This window comes from Mixophyes fleayi, chromosome 1 (genome assembly GCF_038048845.1).
Source record: "Mixophyes fleayi isolate aMixFle1 chromosome 1, aMixFle1.hap1, whole genome shotgun sequence".
In the NCBI taxonomy this organism is placed as follows: Eukaryota; Metazoa; Chordata; class Amphibia; order Anura; family Limnodynastidae; genus Mixophyes; species Mixophyes fleayi.
The window spans coordinates 91,497,230-91,519,706 of NC_134402.1; the positions used below are offsets into that span (position 1 = coordinate 91,497,230).

At 38.9% G+C, this 22,477-nt stretch overlaps 1 protein-coding gene across 1 annotated transcript in view; it reads right to left on the bottom strand.

The window, feature by feature from the left end:
• KLHL2 (kelch like family member 2) overlaps positions 1-22,477 on the bottom strand; it is a 95,243-nt gene that overhangs the window by 67,201 nt on the left and 5,565 nt on the right. Inside the window, exons 2-3 of the mRNA XM_075197989.1 lie at positions 10,491-10,613; positions 6,181-6,287 (exon numbers count right to left, since the gene is read on the bottom strand). Of these exons, the coding sequence (XP_075054090.1) occupies positions 6,181-6,287; positions 10,491-10,613 (230 nt within the window). The remainder of the gene's footprint in view (positions 1-6,180; positions 6,288-10,490; positions 10,614-22,477) is intronic.

Below are 22,477 nucleotides of genomic sequence, written 5' to 3' on the forward strand. Positions count from 1 at the left end.
AATAGTACTTGGCTCCCACACAAGTAATTGTAATAAGTATATACAAACTTGCCACGGCTACATGTGAAGTCATGGGGTACATATATAAGTCCAGAAAAGAAAGTAAGAGAGCGCAGACAATCAGTCAGGAGACAACTCCCTCAGTTTCCAAATAACCTGCACAGTGGAATATTATAAGACTACACATAATATACAGTATATTCCTCTGTGCTAGGCACAATTAAGCAGAGAGCTCTTTTATGGTAACAGCACCTTTAGGTAGCATAGTGTCATTACGTTAAGTACAAGTCTCACAAAATGTAAAATTTGTTTTGTAGCCCTTGTAACATTTCAGCTCATACAGTATGCTTACATGACACAGGAGATTAAAAAAATAATACAGTTTTAGGTTCAAATTCCACTTCTGAATCTCCTTGAGAAGCCATAGACACCTTTGAGGCAAGCGAGTATACAAACTACTGTACATTAAAGAAATCACAGGATAAAGAAAAAAATAAAGCTAATAAAATATGTTATGCATATAGTGTGACAATTACTGCAAACTGAAGTGTGTTCAATCTAAAAGTGGCAAAAACATAGAATTTCTTTAATTAGAATTTTTTGGGGGAAGTTTACTAGTTTGAATTGAGAGTTACCACAAAATACTGTTCCATTCCCCTCATTTATGAGAAAGGGAAATGACTATTCATTATTACTATTGAATCCAGCAGCACAGGAAGCCTCGCAGGGCCAACTGAGAAACTAAAGCCAATACGAGCAGCTGAGCAAGAACCAGGTCACTACAGCTTTTCACTGAATTTCATGTAGGCAGATTTCATTGCACAACCATTAAAAATCCTATTACATTAAACTCCTCATTACATCACGTGCCTTAATGATGTCACAAGTTCCCAATGAACTGAATGGTTGCATTGTCATTCGGATACATGCTATTCCTTATTCCCCTAGCACTTGGCACCACTCACGTATAACGTACACCTGCACGCACCGGTGTGAGGTCAGGTGTTTCACTGCAGGGTGGATAAACTGTGTGCTTTATAAGAGCCAGAGCAGCTCTAGTTTTAGAGAATATATCAACATGCTCTAACAGGGTTAAGATGTCCCAGACATAAAAAAAAAAGCTATTGTATAGCTTGGTGCCACTTGCTAGTGTGAATATGGGATTAAAAGCTACAAAATAAAAAAAATATATATATGTACTTGCTTTTTTATTATGGCCCAAATATCTAGAACCAATATCAAGTAAAGTGCACATATTTGGTAAAATGTGGGGGTATTTTATAAAGATGCTTATGGAAAGTTATTCCTGACAAAACAGATGTATCATTAAGAAAAAGTGAGTAAGTGAAAAATTGTCCCAGTCTCAAACCTCTGGGGGTAAATGTATGAACGTGCGAGTTCTTCAACACCCGCGTGTTCAGCGATTAAATTTCAAGCGGCGCTGCATTGTAAAGGGAAACTTCCCTTTACAATGCAGCGCCGCTTGAAATTTAATCGCCGAACACGCAGGTGTTGAAGAGCCCGCACGTTCATACATTTACCCCCTGGTGTTGAAAGGGTTATAAACTCCTCCAATAACCTGCCCCCTGAAATAAAGATATAGGACACACTGCATGGCTTGGAATGTGGTATTGGCCGCAGGAATTTTATTAAAGTATCTAACGTAAACAGAATAGCTATCAATTAGAATACACAAACATAACTTTTACATTAACGGGCATCTATCCCCTACCTACCTCACAAGGACTGGGAACAATTAGCAAGAGGATCTTTGAGCGGTTACCAATACTTTTAACCCATGCCCTGCAAGATTCACCACATCATGACAGATTAACCAGAGTATCTCTGTTGACCTTGCCCAAAAATAACCACCACAACTGAGGTAAACATACTGTTCAGGGGTAACCTACTTACATGTCTACTACTACTACTCCAAGGACCCCACTCCCCACCTTCAATCTGCTTTAACAACAAGGTTAAGGGAAGGTGGGTGGGTGATGTCAATACTAGACAACTAGTTTTCTAGTCTCTGCCCAATACAGATTCTACACTTACTACTTAACACTGGCCTTTTTCAGCTAAAATCTCTATCCGTCGTCATTTTCCCTTCCATCTATAGAATGCAGAGATCCAGGGTTCTGCTGCATACACTGTGTGTGAGTGACTGGCATACTTTTAATGCCATTCTCTCTCACTGAAACAGGCTCTCAGCCACATCGTCCATGACACATCCCCTGAACACTCTACCAGTAAACTCTTTCACCTAATGTACTTCACAACACAATTGCTGTTTATTCTATTTATGGTTCATGGATGGTTTCTAAACAATAGCAATAAAAGCAATTGATAATCACAATAGTTGCATTCCAACACGTAACACTTATTTTCTAAAACCTAAAAGTTGCTATTCCTTAACCACTTAATCAGCCATCTGTTTTATCATGATTAGCTTTCTTATTTTAAAACTATCAAAGCAATCCCCTCCCCCCAGGACATAGAGCTTTCTTTTGGTAGTATTTTGGAATAAATAAATTAATTTTATTGACTTTATATGGTTTGAGGGCAGAAATTAGGGATTAAAAAAATGAAAAAAATTTTTTTCCCCATGATTCTTTGATAAGTTACTTTCAGGCAATAAGTGTAACACCAGCCATTTACCCTAAAACATTAAACTCCAAACCACTGATTTGTTTTACTTGCAGTACCATAGCCAGCCACATTGCCAAACTTATTTTTGTGTTTTGTTTTGTTTTTCTAATTTTTATTTTGAAACCGCTTTGTGTTTTTGTCTTGGACCTAGTCAGCCTAGGACTGAGGTAGTGTGCACTGGGGTGGGTGGAGTAGGGGTATTGGTCTCCCCTCCTCCATAATAAATTCCAGCAATACTTACCCTGCTGCAGTGTACGGTGGAGGATGGTCAGTATTGCACTTCAGTAGACAGCAGCAGCTCACACTGTTGCTCAATGATGTGGGGTGCTCAGTGGAAGTCACTGGTGCTCTGCACAGAGTTCATTCCCACATAGACGAGCAGTGGTGGGGCTGTTGTGAAGACCAAAGCCGTCCTCCAATGGACAGTACAGCACGGAGGAACCCAAGGATAAAAGATTTTGGTCATATATGACCAGGGGAGAATTGTAGGGGTGTATATGAGGCAGAGTAACCACTTATAAAGACAGACAATTACAACAGATTTTCCATGCTGGCTTGTGGTTGGCTGTTGATGGAAAGAGTCCCCGGCTGACCTTATTTCTCTGTAAGAATTTGTAGTAAACACGTGGGTTATTTTTTTCTGGGATTTTTCCATTTTTTGGTTTTGAAAATTTGGACTACAGTAGATGAAAGCATTAACTTTATTGTGACTGGATGCAAATCATCTGCACAAACCCTTAGGGTGCAAGTGGGAATTGGGCCAGGAGCGAGCAGAGAAAAACTGGGATGATGGAGCTTTTTGTAGTTTTAGTATTGCATTTTGTGTTAACCAAAACTCAGACTAACAATAGCAATAATGTAAGTCAAGCAGAGGCTGACAACAGCAGGCCATGTAAAATGCCTACAAAAATCTTAGTGAAAACAATTCTCTTAAGATTGAAAGATAACAAGTAAACTTATTGGCTTCTCTGCAACTGTAAGTTCCTTTACCCACCGCTGTTACATTTCTTGATGTAAACAGAAGTGCTAACAGTATGTAAGAATACTATTATCATCACTATGCTTCTAATATGCGATTTATATTGGTGGGGTGGTTGATATGTGCTGGATGCATTGCATTAGCAAATGTGTGCGTTGACAAAACATGCATTGTACTTGTTTTTAAAACGCAGTAAAAGCCCTAAGGAATTACTAATTCAACAGTGTATATATGGCAGGACAGCAGCTGTCTGTTGTACTCTGAACTAAATAAAGAAATGTTAATGTCAAAGTGCAGTGGTTATCCGGATTCTTCAGCAGACACAAAAACCCACTAAAACAGCTTTTGCATATGCCTCACGGATTATATACACAGGCACTCTGCTTGTCCTACCACTCCATCTCAGCACTATCCCATGTACCTGGGACTGAACAGAACAGTAAAGCACCTCAGAGAGAACGTGAAATTATCCCATTATGGATAGCAGGGCCAATACACACAGATGTTACAGAGAACTCATAGGGTTCATGGAAGACAGGTGAAGTGCATAGGGGCATTTACACTCCATTCTGCTTAACAACGAATGCTTATGTGTATCCTTATAGGAATATTGCAGTCCCCCTTTCCAGATCAATTTCTGCACTGTTCAACTCCAAGTGAATGAAAAATGTGAATTATCTCACTGTTAATTTATTTTCCTCCAAGTACTGCATGGCAGCCTTTGCTATGGGCTTGCTCCCATTTTGTTTAGCTAGAGTCGGGTCAAACAAAAATGTTCCCTCAGTAAGTATATAAGACAGTTCCTCCCTTACTTCATGTCTTTTTAAGACAGCTTCGGAAGTAATCAAATCATAAAAACAACTTGGTTCAAAATACACTAGGCTGCCATGAAGTACTTTGAGAATTAACTGTGAGAGAATTCAGAATCTTCCCCATCACTCCTCCACGACAGCCTTTACTTTGGGATGTACCCAAGCAATGCTCAGGGGGGGCAACAAAGAACTAATCAGTCTGTATATGCTGTATAAAGAATTTATAGTGGCCGACTGAAGAATATGTCAAATGGAGAATCTTCTGATGATCCAACATCAAGGTGATAATGACTGGAAAAGGTGGCAGGACGTCCATTCTGCAGCTTTGCACAACTCTGCACAGAAACCTGAGCCTTCTTTGTTAGAGATGCGCAGGCTTGGTTTACCGAGAACTTAATACACCCGAACTTAACAGATCCGAGTACAGAGGTGGCTTGGTCCTTTCGGGCGCCCTCCGAATTGAAAACAACACAAAAAGTAATTGTTACATCGTCGGATCCTGGTTTGCCAACACTAACTACTTAGCTGGGAGAAAGCCAGGTAAGCCTTCCACTACAGAAAACACAACATCCCTTTAGCTGACCTGTCTAGCATGGAGAGACAGAAAAAGGCCTGGAGGAATGGAAGGAATTGACATATATTCACTGAGGAGACGTTTTTGTTTGACCAAATAAAACAGAAGCAAACCCATAATAAAGGCTGCACAAAGTAATGAAGAGGAAATCAAGCTCATGGGTTTGCTGTTTAAATGCAAACCCATAAGCAATGTTATGAAATATATAGTTATGCCATCTAAGATCCTGAATGCCTGGGACTTTGGAACACTATGCATAAAATATTCTAAGAGAACAGTACAAATTCCCCATTTTCCCCAATTATTCACCAGTGCTCCAGTACCTGTAGAAGGCAATATGTGTGTGGCATTTTAACCAAGCAGCAGCATTTATTATATAATTTCTGGATAAGAGATCCCATACCTGTATATGTCTGAGAGAATACAAAAAACTTAATTGATCGTAATAAAAGATAACTACTATTATTAGGTATGAATGTAAACGCTAATATACTAGTGTGTGCTACACTTCAAACTCTCCCACTCTAAATAAAAACAAATATTCCTATCCCGAGCAGAGTCAAATCAAAGTTTAAGTGATAACAGCTGATAAGGACAGAGAAGCAAAAATATACTTCCCCTTTGTTATCTATAAACTAACATTAAACTGTAAAATCAGCATTTTACATGAGGCAGTGTTTGTCTTGCATCTATTCCTCAAACAAAAACCAGGAAAAAAAGTTGAAGCAGCAAGTATGAATGTTATAAAATATAAAAATGCCTACATAATACACACAGAGTGCTGACTATTAAAGATTAGAGGTGTCCAGATTATTCCTGTCACAGCCAAACAGCAAGTCTTGAAAAAAGTAAACACTGACACCACACCCTGGTTTGTTCAGCACAGGAAGCCAATTTCATCCGTCATAAAGGGGAAAACAAGCATCTGGAGGAAAGCGCTAGCCCAAACAGAAAAGTTGGCTTTTCTTCTGGAAATACAAAAATTAAGTTTCACAACTACTTAGGCATAATAAAAAAAAAAAAACCCGCAACGAAGAAGATAAATAACGTATACATTTCATTAAGAATCTCCAGCTACAGAGGCATGTGAATCAAGATATAGCACCAGCAGGGTGCAATACAGAATATATAGGAGCCCAGAACATAGACTGGAGGACAGCGTGTACCTGTAAACATAGCATGGAAGTAGGGACTGCATGCTGCCAGCACAACCTTGTGAGCTGTAATCTCCACATCTTCTGCCACTATCGTTACATCGCACAGCAAATTCTGACTGTAAGGAATAAAAACATACAAAAAGAGCATTTAATAACTGGAAACCAAACACCCCCAAAAATATCAATGTATACAATGTAGGATAATAAAAAACTGTGTAAAACAGAAGTTTCTAAATGTGTTGGCGTTGTTATCTAGTATGTATTGTTGTACGCAGACTCTGTATACGAACAACAGACAGACACAAACGGGTGTGCTATAACCACCCATTCTAAGTAAACCTGGACTGAAACAACAATCAATCGATGGATCCAGTAGAAACCAGTGCCTTAATAATGTAATTAGTTCATACTGAACTCTCATCAATGGTGGTACAGCTCACAAAATGGGCAACAAGAACATTTTAAATTTGTCAAACTGTTCTTCTGTTTCTTCCGCAAATACAACGGTGCAATAAGTGAGGCAAGAAGGTAACATTTGCAGTGAAGCAGAGGTTCGCACCAGGTTATGGTAGGAGGTGGCTGAGCCAGGGTGATCCATTAGATGATTGGGAGCACAGGTGTCTAGTTTTGTGAGAAGATTTTAATTTTGCGGAGGGAGAATATTAAAACGAGGTAAAGGGGTGTTCCGGTCCTTGTACTTTGCCTAGTATAAGAACACTTTCAAGCACAGAATAATGTTACACATAATAAAGACATCTATATATCCTTACACTCACAATTAATTTAAGCCATAAATGAGGATAAACAGAGCAGTATTCTAGGAAAAAAAAAGTTGTATTTAATAAAGGGGCGTCTCTAGGAGGTAGGATTATATTATAATGCGCATACTCAGATTTATTTGCCTACCCGCAAACACATGCGTCCATATACTTTAGTTTAATATCATAAGGCTAGAAACAAGATTTAGTTCTCAATACAATATAACATGAATGACAATTAAGTTACATACAAGGCTGGCGTTACGTGGGCATTATAGAACACCTTGTTTTCCCACGTCTGATAAAATGAGGCCCTCTGAAGCTTTAGTGACAGACACGTACCATTCTGTGGAAAATAACATTTCCAAGTCATACAACGGCAGCCTTGAAAATGACAGGGAAACCTAATTCCTCTCTGAATGCTGTTTCAGTAAACCGGCTTCTCTTTGCCAATGCTCAATGTTGGGGTCCATCTTAATAATGACATATGTGCCAACAGAGTAACACCACAAAATGTGACATATAAACAAGTCATATTGCGAAGAAAGTCAAGGAAAAAAAAAAAGTGTCATTAAAACTGAAACAGTGTAAAAAAGCTTGTGTATGTGGTACTCGTGTATGTGTGCACAGGCAGAGTTAGTATTGGTCATTTTTTAAGCAACATTTTTCTAAGATCTGAGCACCTTTTTATTAATCTTCACTTACAGTTCATCTGTGTGTAAACTGATTAGATGTGGGCAGGTATAAGCAACCAGCAGCCAATCAGATTGTCAGGATGCTCACTGCGGTATTCCAAGAGACAAGAGTGCGAACCTTGTGAGAGGAAGGGTCCTGTCAACTCATGAGATTATATTACTGAGGGCAAGTGATCCACCTAACAGGGGCAGTGTCAGCAGGTAAGGTGGGAAATAGGGGTGAATAAAAACCATAAAGTGATGTCGATGTTCTACTCCTGCAGAACAAAGTGGGGGTGATGCGAGGTTCGTGTCAGAGTGATGCAGGAATATTTTGGTGTCAAATGCAATTCTATATGAAACAAGTCTTTAGTTGGTTTGTTTACACTTTAGGATTGGGATAAAAAACTTCAAGACACATACGCCTTACATTAATATGTATAATTGTCAATAACAACTTTACGTGACCCTTAAATACAACAAAGCAACTCGTTTACAGCTTATGTATTTCAGTGTATTTTCCTAAACTTGCTATTTAATAATAAAAAATTCATTATATCCATGTTTGTGGATTCCACAAGTCTCTATTTTTGTCACTGCATTCTATAAATATAGAAGCATCTTGACTTGACATCACCCTTTAATGAGGTACACACAGAGATGTGTTTAAATTCCTGTGAACTTATGTCTCAGCTGACATCCGCCCAGTGTAAGTCATTAGTCTCCAAGCATCATCATTTCAGTAATTTAAAGGGAGGTTGTAAGGAAGAGAATCAGGATTTATAGCAGCACAAAACATGAACAATCATATAATAAAGCCGTTTATGCGGATTAACAAATATAATTGAAATACTGTCAACCAAATGATGGTTGAATAACAGGCTTTTATGTTTGGCTTCCATATTTTATTTAATGGGTTACATTTTTTTCTTTTAGTGTGTTGCCCTCAAACTGGTTATTTAGCAATGATAATCCTCCCATCAGATACACTTTGATGCTCCCAATAAGTTTCTTGACAGAATGATAGTTCGTACGCAGCGGGTGTAATACATGCACATGTATAAAGCTATTATATCCTAAATGCTGTGTGATACAATCAGAAAACTCCAATCATGGAACTAACCAATCCTGCAGCACAATGTTAATGTCATTGAGAGTCTGGGGGTTTGGTACAGGGTATGAAAAGAATGCCATTTAGTTTCTGGCCACAAGACTATCTCCAAGGTATCATTAACCAATGTCATGGTCTGTAGTGCCACAGTGAAAAGTCACTGAAACGTCAGTCCTCAGGGATTATGGTAAAACGCTGCAGCTTTCCAGTGACCCCTGGGCTCACTCTTCAACTGGAACACTGTTTGTTGCATACCAAATTGCAGAGCTCTTCTTCCAATGCTGGACAAATACTGGTCTCTAGGTTGACTAGGAAACATGCGCTAGTAGTAGACAGTGTACGTCTGTATGTTCTGCCTTCCATCCCAATTTTCACCTGCACTTTGGCAGGCTGTCCACAAAACAAAGTTCATCACTGCATCAGTTGGAAACCATTTAAAACAGTTTCATGGCATTTGTTCATCCCATGCACAGTGTACTATTACTGCAGTTAGTCACATTCCTACATTCACCAGAAACTCCTGTAAGGTCACAACTAGGGGCACCATGAAGGGCTGCAACAGCTCAGTGTTATAAAACATTGTACATTTGAGGTATAAATACCAGGTTCTTATTGTAAATGGTTCTCAGCTGCTGAAATGATGATGGAAAATAATGGTTAAGTGTATAATTTGTGATAGAATATATACATACATAATGTATCATGGTGCATCGTACTGATGTGTGTGTGTGTGCATAGAGTTGGCCTGTTGTGCAAGCATGCACACAGCTGCCATATTGCACACATATGATGTATTTTAGCTATGGTGTATAGCTCCCCGCCCCAACACGCTCAATATTTTTGAAAATTTCCAAAAACATAGTGTGGCACTGCAAAAACATGTGTAGAAGAAATAAAACAAAAACACAAAATAAAAAGATATAAGAAAAATAAAAAACACTAAATAGCAGCACTTGTTCTGTCACCACCCAGCCCGTCTTTCCTCACAGTACCCCCCTCCTCAGATCTCGTGGTCATTCGTGCCTTCATGTAATAGTGGAGTGAATGAGAAACCAAGATAAAGACATACTTGCCAACTTTTCCTCGTTGGCTTCAGGGAGATCCCGGGGGAGGTGGGCATGCGGGGGCGGGGCTTGACAAACTGCATCAGTTTGGCCCCACCCCCTAAACGATTGTCACCATTTTAGCCAATTACAGCAAGGGGTGGGGATAAGATGACGCAATATTTGCCTCATTAAGTCCCACCCCCGCCACTTATCTATTGTGGGGGCGAGAATCGGGAGGTCTCCCAGAAATTCGGGAGTCTCCCGGTCCAGGAGAGTAGGCAGCTATGCGTTAAAGAAAAGCAGCTAATGAATCTCTAGAGACTGAAGTGTCTTTTACATTTCTGTCTATATTACTGAAGTCATGTTGTCTTACCTGTCAGTCTTTGATTAAATCTTGGTCTCCATGAAAATGGCCACCTCCATAGGCATCAATACATGGACATAGGACACAATTTCTGAACTGTGTCATCATGCCACAGATGGCAAAGCCAACCACGTCTTGTACTGGCTCAGCATCAGGGAGAATGCCAGACTCTTCAGGGAGTGAGGGAGATCACCCCTATTTCAGGGAGTCTCCCTGACATTCAGGGAGCGTTGGCAAGTATGGATAAAGAAAACGGTTTATACGTTTTGAAGATTCTGTGTGACCACACATTCAATCCTTTAAATTAAGCTAGTTACTTATTACTGACGAACACAGTGGAAACATTTCTAGAAGCAAAAATAATACCTTCTTAATTCATTCATAACCTTGAAAGCCTTTTTGGTGTGTCGTGGGTTCACAGTGACAGGGCAGAACTTCTCGGTGTTCTCTTTTACTTCCACAGGCTTCTGCTGGCATATCTTAGTATTCCTGTAGACAAAAATGTATTATATTACTCATTACACTTATTGGGCTTGAGCACTACAGACAGCTTACACATGCATACCTACCCTCCTATACAAATAGACATTTAATTACATCCAAAAAATACTCTCATACAAATCCTCCACCATTGGTAAGTAAATATTAAATGCTTTCATCCTACTACTAGAATAATAAGCAAATACTATAACTAGCCTGGGTTGATAATGCATGAGGATCTGTCAAGAAGATAACCCAAAAAAATAATGACAATGATGACACACATATAAACACACACATACATACACACACATAAAAAAAGAGCAGATATGTATTTAGTGAAAAAATTATTTAAAAAAAGTAAAACCTCCTTTGCTTAATCAGGATCTTTTTGCGCAAATTGCTCCAAGCATCATGCCATATAGGTCAGTTTGTGCTTCCATTATAAAAGTTCTTGTGTATAAAAAAGTATATAAAATGTATACAAAAAGCTCTTGTGTTGACTTATAACGGTAACACATAGGCAGATCACAAAGCCACACATGAAAACTGGGATTTTCTTGTAAGCCATATGTTTAGGTCACATACACGTAATTTTTTTTTTTTTTTTTTATAAAGAAAGAATTTTTCTTATGATTGCATTTTCTTTGTTCTCTCTCTCTCTCTATCTATATATCTATATATATCTATATATCTATATATATCTATATATCTATATATCTATATATCTATATATCTATACACACACATATATATATATATATATATATATATATACACACAACCATTAATTAACATGATCATAGCACCTCTGAGTCAGTAAAGTTCAACTTTAAACTGATGAAAAGCCATATTAAATGATGAGGATGAGTCTGCTATATCTTATTGCAGGTAATAGGTATTATTGAACTCCATGCCATATATATATATATATATATATATATATATATATATATATACACACACATACACACACACACTATATAGTCAAAACTATGTGCACACCCCTTTTACTTAGTGTGTTTGGCCATTTCAGCCACACCTACTGCTAAGAGGTGTATAAAATAAAGTCAAAAACAGAAAAAACAGCGCTAGAAATACATATAGGTGTGGCCAATTAGAAAAAGTACAAAGACCAAGGCAGAATAAAATATTAACAATTATAAACATATATTGAAATCCAATGTAAAATGAGGAGATATGACTCCTAATGTAAAAAGTGATTCTGTTAGTTCTGTTGACAATTAATTGCAATGAAGACAATTAGGCATGGATAATCACACTAACTCGTCATAATGATTGGCACAGTTACAAAATGTGTCCTGGGAGCAAAGTATAGAGGTAATAAACACTGAGGATATCCCGGTATAGAAAAGTCAATTGTAAAATCCAGCATATAATAGAGAGTGTAGACCATATGTACGCACGGTCCTCTTCTATGCTGTTAATATGCGGCTCTCCGGAATAGGATCTCCTACAGCTATCCGCTGCTAGTGATGGAATTCTCCTGCAAGTGAGTCCTCCTAGCGGTATAAACCGCAATTCTCCCGTGATTGGGTAATTACCAACATGTGACAGTAAAACTGTGCATTCGGAAAATCTGCCCGAAAACGAAGAGCAGTGTGAAATAGTTCCTCAAACAGTAGGTCCGTTATGCCGTATATTCAGAATCAACAGATAAAATGGATAAGTAGATGACTAGTAGATAAAGCATACAGCTGTCAATCTCCATAGTCAAACATCAGCTGTAGAAAGGGTCGTACTGAATAGTGCAGTGACTTTCAATACGGCCCTGCTAAAGCTGCAACGGGCATCTATAAAAGGTGTTATTATAAAGTAGAAATGTCTAGGAGCAACAACAGCTCAGTCATGAAACTGTAGGCCACACAAGCACACAGATTAGGACCGCCGAGTGCTAAAGTGCGTAGTGTTTAGTGCATAAAAACCATCTATCCACAGTTGCACCTCTCACTAGAGTTCCAAACTGCATCTGGAAGCAACATCAGCAAAATAAATGTTCATTGGGAGCTTTGTGGATTGGATTTCCATGGCCAAGCAGCTGCACACAAGCCTCAGATAACCATGCACAATGGTAAATATCGACTGGAGTGCAGTAAAGCACATTGCAATTTGACACTGTTGCAGTGGAAATACTTGTTACAGCATACAAGTCTAGAGAATTGTGTGCTTCCAGCTTTGTAGCAAGTGTTTGGAGAAGGTTCTTTCCAGTTTCATCATGACAATGCCCACATGCACAAAGTGAAGACCATCAAAAAATGGTTTCCCAAGTTTGATGTGTAAGAACTTGACTAGTTTACACACAGTCCTGACCTCAACCCCTCCTAACACACATGTGCTGAATTGTAATGTCAACTGCGAGACAGACTATTGCCAAACCTCAACATTCAACTGTTGACAATGTTTCAACTATTCTTTCTTTACAAATTGAATAAAATCTACTGATTATCTATACAATACAAATCTTACTAGACAACGCAAGTTTAGACTTGCACCATTATCAACAGCACCACAATACAGATGCCAACATTAAGTTCTACCGACATATCAGCAGTGTTAACACATGAGAAGCTTTAGATCACCATGCAGGAACACGACCAAAAGTTTTCTGTCTTATACTAAAATTATTCCTTTACCTTTCTTGTTTTCTACTGTGCTTTTCAGCCATGTATGTATATAATCAGTTTATAGTTGCTGCGCTTGGAAACCACAACTGCAAGCACCCTGCATCTATACAGTAGATTTCTTGCGCCCTTCTGCACCATAGAGGCGACCAAATGATTCAATCATCCATGCACAAGGACCTGCAACATGACACACCAACCATGAGGATGTTAGGTTTGTTATGTGCCGTTGGGAGCCAGGCACAGACAGAGGCTTTCATAGGCAACGCAATCCATAAGAATCAATTAGATGCTCTCTACTAGAGTGCAAATGATTACATGCAGGATAGTGATCTGCATATAGGCTCATTGGCACCTATTTAACAGGTTCAATGCCTAAGAGAAGTTTGAGGTGGACTTTTCCTTCAATAACTGCAATTAAGTGGAACATGTGAGTATTTGTAAAAATGAAAAAGGACAAGTGAAGCTTGGGCTGGTTCTGGATACCAGCATTATCAGAGGAAGTCCTGGGAAACTAAGGAATTCCTGATCAGAGGAGCCAGCAGTTACACAGGATCAAGCCAACAGGCCTGTATTCCATAATATAACACTTGACATGTTTTTACTATTTTTATTATCTTTTATTTATGTAAAGATAACATACATGAAAGCACTGTATACACTTTAAATGGTATGCATATGGTCAACATGCTGTGCCAGCAAAGTATGTTGTAAAAACTGATCATTATATCTGGTAGAGAAGTTCATACAGGAAAGTCAGGGAAAAAGCTGATTTGAGACATGTCGCCACTCTATTAGGTGCACCTTTCTAGTACTGGGTAGGACCCACTTTTTCCCCAGAACACCCTGAATTCTTTGTGGCATTGATTCAACAAGAGACTGGAAGCATTATTTAGAGATTCTGGCCCCTGTTGACATAAAAGCATCACGCAGTTGCTGCAGATTTTAGGCTGCACATTAACATGGAGAATCTACTGTTTCACACCACATCCTAAAAGGTTCTGTATTGGACTGAGATCTGGTGACTGTGGAGGCCACTGGAGTACACTGAACTCAGCCATGTTTGTGGAACCAGATTAAGATTACGTTTGCTTTGTGACTTGGTGCATTATCCTGCTGAAAGTAACCATTAGATGGTAGGTTGTGGCCATAAAGCGATGCACATGTTCAGCAACAATATTCAGGCAGGCTGTGGCATTTAAACAATGCACAATCAGTATTAAAGGGCCTAATGTGTGCCAAGAAAACACACCACAACCATCTTGCACAAGGCAAGATGGATCCATGAGTACATGTTGTTTAGGCCAAATTCTGACCCTACCAACTGCATCTCACAGCAGAAATTGAGATTAGTCTGACCAGGCAAATGTTTTTACAGTCTTCAGTTCTGGTGAGCCTGTGCCCACTGTAGCCTCAGTACCCTGGTCTTAGCTGACAGGAGTGGAATCCGGTGTGGTCTTCTGCTGCTGTAGCCCATTCAGAGATACTCATCTACATACCACTGTTGTAATGCATGGATATTTGCATTATTTTTGCCTTCCTGTCAACTTGAACCAGTCTGGCTATTTTCCTCTGACATCTCCCAATAACAAGGTGTTTTCACCCACACAGCTGCCGTTCACTGGATGTTTTTGTGTTGAACACTATTCTCTGTAAACTTAAGTCATGAAAATCCCAGGAGATAAGCAGTTTCTGAGAAACCTCCACATCAGGCACCAAGAATCATTCCACAGCCAAAGTCATCTCCATCACATTTTAGTTTAAACAACAACTGAACCTCTTGACCATGCCTGCATGCTTTTATGCATTGAGTTGCTGCCACATGATTGGCTGGTTAGATATTTGCACAAACAAGCAGGTGCACATAATAAAGTGGCCACTGGGTGTGTATTACAGCAACATTTTCAATCCTGTTCAAAGATTCAGATATTTGTATAGACTAAAGCTGGGTACAGGCTTTTAACTCACCTATAAAGCCAATCACACAATAAATGACTATTAGGGCCGATACTGCATTAGTGTATACGCTCCCACCATCATGTTTCATCATATCAAAGCACAACGTATTATTTGATTTTATAAACTGACTAAAAATCACTATCAACGATGTTGAGCAAATTCTGTAGTGTGTATGCACTTATGGCCAGCAGTCGTAAACGATCCATAAACTATGGAGTTTACAGAGCCGCGACTTGTTCAGCAGATGGTTATGAAAGATGATGAGCACAGATCTGAAGGTAAATTGTGTAGGTGTATACACATGAATCAGCATGCTCATCAGGACTTTCAATCTCTGGTAAAATAGTTAGATATCTCTTAGGGAGAAATGTTCTGTAGTGTGTAACCAGCAGTACACAGGCACATTCTGTTTGAAGGTGAAACATATCTGCAATTCAGCTATAAAGAATACAGAAAACATCATGCACTGTTTGGTCTTTATCTCTTAAATCATAAAAACCCAGTCACTAACATGAACACTAGACTCACATTTGCAAGGACCAGATAAAATCTGTCTTGTGATCTCCTACTGACCTGAACACTTAATCTTATCAGCAAAATCACAATTGCTAACAAACTTCCGCTTTACCCTTGTGTTGCCAGGAAGGATTCTGTCCCATTTATCTTATTTATTTTTTCAATACAATTCACATCAAAGCAACTCAGTGTCTCATACTTGTAGGTTTTAGATGACAGGATATCATGACTACTTTTCCGGCTATCTACAATGCCTTCTAATGTATGACATTAAAATGCTACAGCTCTGCCTTTCTAATGATATTACTGACCATGTGACAAACAACACACAAAAGTCTGCCTGAAGAGGTATTAGCAATGCATGGGGACCTCCATGGGCACTGAACTAGAGCATGATCCCACCAACACTATATTTTAGCATACCTTTTGTGTTTTGCCAAAAATAAGAAGCGACCAATTGTATACCTGGTCATGGTATACTCAAGAACCAAGCCTTGTGAACCTGTATATTATCAGATAAATGATGAAAGTAGTAATAACATCACTATATAAAAATTCAAGTTTTCAGTGCATTTCACACAGTATCACATTTACATTAAATTAAGCAATGACAAATGTGATTTCCTGGAAAGCCACACTTTAGTTGATCCAGTAACTAGATGTGTCTCTACTGCTAAAACTGGAGAGTGTCTATTTCTCAAAAGCTAAGTGTTGCATTTGACTTACATTTTTAACACAAGTACACAGCATGCAAATGCATGTGAAAAAAATAATAAAAATAAATAAAATAAAACCACCATTTCACGTGTGCATACCCATTTGCGTTCAAACATACAAACATTTGTAGCACATTTTTTGGATGTTGCTTGTTCCATTCAAAACATGTCACCACACTTGAAAATGTCCATTGATCTCTATGGGAGCACATCATGTTAAACCACTAGGGGGACAAAGCTATTCTTCATACTGGCGTGTTCTATAGGACACCAGATCAGGGAGAGGAACTGGACAGGAACCTATTGCAGGACATCACTAAAATGGCATTTTAAGGAGAGGTAATAATCATGGGAGAATTTAATCTACAGGATGTGAACTGGGAGGGATCTTTTGCAAGTTCCACTAGAAGTAGGGACATTCTGAACTCCTTGCAGCGAGCATCCCTCAAGCAAATGATGAGGGAGCTCACGCAAAGACATCTGATGTAAATGTGGGCGAGAACCTAGGATCCAGTAACCAGCAAGCAGAGACAGACTCATATCATACAAAAACAAAGATGTTAAATTTTTGAAAGGCTGACTTTGTAGAGATGGGAAAATGTGTAAGTGACTCTTTGGCAGAGTGGAGGAACTTGAAAGGAGTGCAGGAGAGGTGGGAAAAAATAAAAAGTGCAATACTAAAAGCAATATACCTCTGTATCAAAAGGGTTAGGAGAGACACAAAGAAAAGAAAGTCAGTGTGGTTTGCAAAAGAAGTAGCAAGTACTGCGAGAGCAAAAAAGATGGCCTTTAGTAAATATAAGCAGAATCAGAATAATGAAAGACAAAGATGTATCTTGTTAGACAGAAGGAGGCTAAGAAGGTAATCAGATGTGTAAAGGCCCAAGCTGAAGAGAAAATGGCTCAGTCAGTAGGTAAAGTGGGGCAACACTTTTTATTAGGTATATAAGTGAAAGGAGAAAAACAAAAGGAGAAATAATAAGACCAAAGAGAGAGTGAGTCTTGTTGAGTGAGAAGATAATAGCAGATCATTTTAATAATTATTTTTGCTCAGAGTTAACTACAGAAAGAAAAGTGAAGGGACCAAAGTTAAGTTTCAAGTATATTCATAAAATTGAGGTAAAATGAGGTAGATACATGTACATTGAGAGTGAACAATAATGAAAGTGTATAAATCACTGGGGCCATATGGGATACATCCAAGGACACTAAAAGAGGGGTGCTGGTAACACCGATAACTACCTATAGGAGTAATTCCAGAGGACTGGAAAAGAGCTAATGTAGGCCAACTGCACAAAAGTGGAAGCAAGGAAGCGGCGAGCAACTACAGACCAGTGAGCCTTACATCAGCAGCAGGGAAATTGGTGGAAACACTCTTAAAAGAAAGAGGTGTAGAATATTTCAAATCCAGTAACTTGCAGGATCCCAAACAGCATGGATTTACTTGGGGGACATCAAGTCAAACAAATTGTATTGACTTTTTTGACTGTGTGACTAAAGTAATAGATCAAAGGGGGGGTAGATTTAGCCTATATAGATTTTAGTAAGGCTTTTGACACTGTTCCATATCGCAGACTGTTAATAAACTCAAAAGCTTGGGATTAAATTTTAAGATGGTTGAACAATTAAGATGTTGGTTGTCGAATAAAATGGAGTGCATTCAAGAGAAGGTGAAGGTTACAAGTGGAGTACCCCAAGGATCTATACTTGGACCAGTGCTTCTTAATCTCTTTATTGGTGACATTGCAAATGGAATTGAAGGGAAAGTATGCCTTTTGCAGCAGACACAAAGATATGCAACAGTGTAGGCAGACTAAGGGGTAAAACAAATGATTGATGATCTAGGTAGACTAGAGGAATGGTCAAGATTGTGGCAAATACAATTTAATACCAAAAAAAATGCAAAATCATGCACTTGGGTCTCAGAAACCCAAAGGCTAAATATAGTATTAACGGCACTATTTTGGAAACTACTTATGAGAAAAGGTATCTAGGAGCCACTATTTCAGGCAGTTGAGCAACGTAACAAAGCAATGAGAAAGGCAAGTCAGATGCTTGGTTGCATATGGAGAGGAATAAGCAGTAGAAAGAAAGAAGTAATACTGTCACTGCATAGGTCATTGGTACAGCCTCATCTAGAATACTGTGTCCAGTTCTGGAGGCCATATCTCCAGAAGGATATATATATACACTAGAGACTGTACAAAGAAGGGCAACTAAATTGGTGCATGGCCTACAGCACAAAAACTTTCCCAGAAAGACTAAAAGATCTTAATATGTATAGTCTGGAGCAGGGAAGGTGGGAACATGATAAAACCTTTGATATATTTGAAAGTTTCTAACAAGTAACAGGAGGGAAACATTCTTCTAAGGAAGAGAAGTACTAGAACACAAGGACATGCACTGAAACTGGAGGGAAGTAGGTTCAGAGAAAATCTGAGGAAAAACTACTTCACAGAAATGGTAGTGGATAAGTGGAACAGCCTCCCATCAGAGGTGGTAGAGGCTAATATAGTAGAGCAGTTTAAACATGCTTGGGCTAGACATGAGGACATCCTACAAAAGAATTAAGGATCAAATAAGGTTTTAGGTTACCATAAGTAAAAAAATGGGCAGACTAGATGGGCCAAGTGGTTCTTATCTGCTGTCAAATTCTATGTTCCTATTTATGGTCCATTCATTTCAAAGGGGTTGTGCATTACATGTAGAAACCACATTAAAATGAAGGTGGCAAATAAATTAATGGATAACTGACATAAGTGGAGTTGCTCAGCCCTGGCAACTGGGTTTTTTATCACATAAATAGAGATTAAATTAATCTCTATTGATATGTAATCAAAGCAGGGAGGCTCCATTACACAGCCAATTGTAGCACGGCTAGCATGGGAAATCCAACGGTCGATTGATTCTTTTCTCTTCCTGCAGCGTTGCTTTGAGTGGAGCAGTTTCCATAATTTCTTATTTTGTTTTTACTTTTGTTTCCCGTGGATTAAAAAAAAAAATAGAATATGATTTCCCTTTGGAGCACAAATATGGAATATTTCTCTTTGGATTACAAGACCACATTTGTTGGAATAAAATATATTTTTTTTCATTATTATTAATAAACCTGTGAAAAGTGGTTTGAAGAGTTATTTCAATAAAAGTTTATTTAACAATTGTGCCAGTGTTTTAGTTATATCTTATTACAAGTATAATGGGAATGGACAGTTGTAACTCATTACCATTGCAGCAAGGTTCCCTGGCGTGTCCATTCCAGATGTCCAAACATTCCCTCATTACTACTTTAATCCCAGTCTACTGCTTAGAAGAGCCCCAAAGGCTGGTACATTTTTTCTTAATTATTTTTTTTTGGGGGGAGGTGGGCGATTATTTTTTTGCAGCCACCCCAGATTCTCCAGGACCATGCTGACCAGCCTGAAACCGAGCAATTGTAGTTATAATTTACAGAGCTTCTCCTATTCATTTCAAAGGGCTATTCACTTCAATGGGGTATCTGCAGGTAGTGCACCTGTTAAAAACGCCATTGAAATGAATGAACTATTTAAATGAGCTAGAAAAGCTATGTACTGCTTTTATTCTGGATTCTGGACAGATTTCTAAATCCATAAGAACATGCCCTGCAGGCATATGCATAGCATTTAGACGTTTTTACATGTGATTTGCATACCAGTGGGTAACAGGCCTTACACACTTTTGGTTAAATATTAAACTCCACTTTTGTCTTTATGCATTTTCTGCTAGATAAGACTAAGTATATTTCAAGGCAAAACACTGCATGCACACTTACCAAAATGAGACAAAAGAGTATGGTTTAAAAATTTCAAATATAAACAAGAAATGCCTAGAAATCCTAACTGTGCCAATATCCATATAAAGAGACACAGATTTCACAATGTGACAACATATATTATTTTCAAGAGTGATCAGTCGCACATTGATTTCAGCACCTAGAGGTTTCACATGCTACCTGAACTCTCTGTATTTAATACTATAGTTTATCTGCACCCAATTCTAAAACGTTCAGTGTTTATCTAGCAAATTCCAAAGCCAACCTGTGAGCAGGAAGCAGAAGTATTCTGAAATCTAATATTTAGTCCAATTTGGCCCCTCATAACTGTGGCCAATTTTGACACAAATTCGGTCATTTGGTAAATGGGCAAAGGAAAGTGTACGGTGTGTGACCAACATACTGGTAGGTCTCAATTATTTATTAATTCAAGAGTCATTTGCATACAAAATTCACACAGCAAATGGTATTACAGACATATTTCAATAACTTTACAACATGTATTGCAAATAATTAATACATTCTGGCAAAAGACCAATTGTTACATACATTAGATAAAAAGCCTAACTGGAACTGCAAAGAATTTTCTATGATTCAGATTGCCATAACATCTTCATAGTAGGGATGCACAAAATAACTCAGGGGCCTGTCTGGCAATTCCAGTATCCAGGAAACATGTGTGTCCACTGACATCAATAGTACTGAATCGCACAAATTAGGAACCAGCAATACTTTTTAGGCACATTAGGTACCTGGCTTGTCAAGCCTTGCCTAATAATACCCTATATATCTATAATATTTCAAAAAGGATCTGGTAAAAGAAAAATAAAGGCTTGCTATATACATAGCCTTGGTATGTGCGGCCCTCCAGCCTCCAAGAGGGCCGCACATTACAATTAATTTCAAAGCAACTTCGCACTGCACATTACTAATCCCAAAGTGTACCCACATGCCACGCGGATCTGTCACTTGCTCCAAAATACCACATACTCTCAAACCCCCACTTTACACAAAATGCCCCTACATGTATTTCGAAACTCACCCACATGCAACCCAGACCACAACACGTGCCCAAATGCCACTCAGATCTGCCCTCATACCTCTGCATGTCTCCACTCACACCTCTTTCCACCTCCCCACACTTATCTGCACAGATGAGCCTGCAGAGGAAGGAGAGGGTGTAGTCCAGAATTCACTGCACTAACTCCTCCCCCTCCTCTGATTGGCTGTGCTGTGTGATCTCCCTGCAGTGTGCAGAGGAGGTCATATGATGAGGAAGCCGGCTGCTCCCATTCACTCTTAAGGTATTCAAATGACCGCAAGATTTTTTTTTTTCTACCACCACGATAAAAAAAAAAAAAAATCCCCCGCGGGTTTTTTTTTTGGTATACCAACCCTTTTTAGTTAACGCAGCATGAAAACTTGTGCAATTCAATTGAAAAAGAGGGACCGCTGCCTCCGCGTGTTAATCATTGTGTTTGCGAGTTTTTAGGGGAGTGAAGGGGAGTTTTAAGGCGGTTTTAAGGCGGTCATGTATAAGACAAAAAAAAGGATTGGCATACATTTTCATACATTTTATTGCATTACACAACCATTCTAGTTGAGAATATCTACATTACAGTACTTTCTTTAGCATATTTTTTTTTAACTATTTTTTACTATAGAATCATCTATACCATGTCAAAACACATTAGTACAAACATTACATGATTTCAAATAGTTCTCAGAGGTGTGAGATAAAACAGCATATTGGCCTGTTTAACGCGCCGCGTTAAAAAACAATTGAATTGCTTTTAACGCGGCTGCCTCTCGCACACCCTATACTTCAATAGACTTACTGGAGTGCGAGAGGACTGTTTGTTAAAAAAAAAATGGAGCGTTAAAGATGGAATTGAATCACGGGTAAAGTTAAACCACTCGAGAATTATAACAAACAGCTTTAAAATGACTTAACGCGGTCTTAAAAAAAAATCTCGGTCAATTGAATACCCCCCTTATTCTCTGCAGGTGAAGCCTCCAGACCCGCCGGCCTGTTGCCCACCATTGACGTACATAGTGCATAATTGCCAACTCTCCCGGAATGTCCAGGAGCCTCCCGGATTCCGGGTAGGTCTCCCGGACTCTCGGGAGTGTAAGGCAGCCTCCCGCATCTGCCCACTTCCTAGTGAAGTGGGCAGAATTAGATCGGTTTCGTCATTACATCATAGGGCGGGGCTAAAATGAAGTGATCTGCATAGCCCTGCCCCCAAA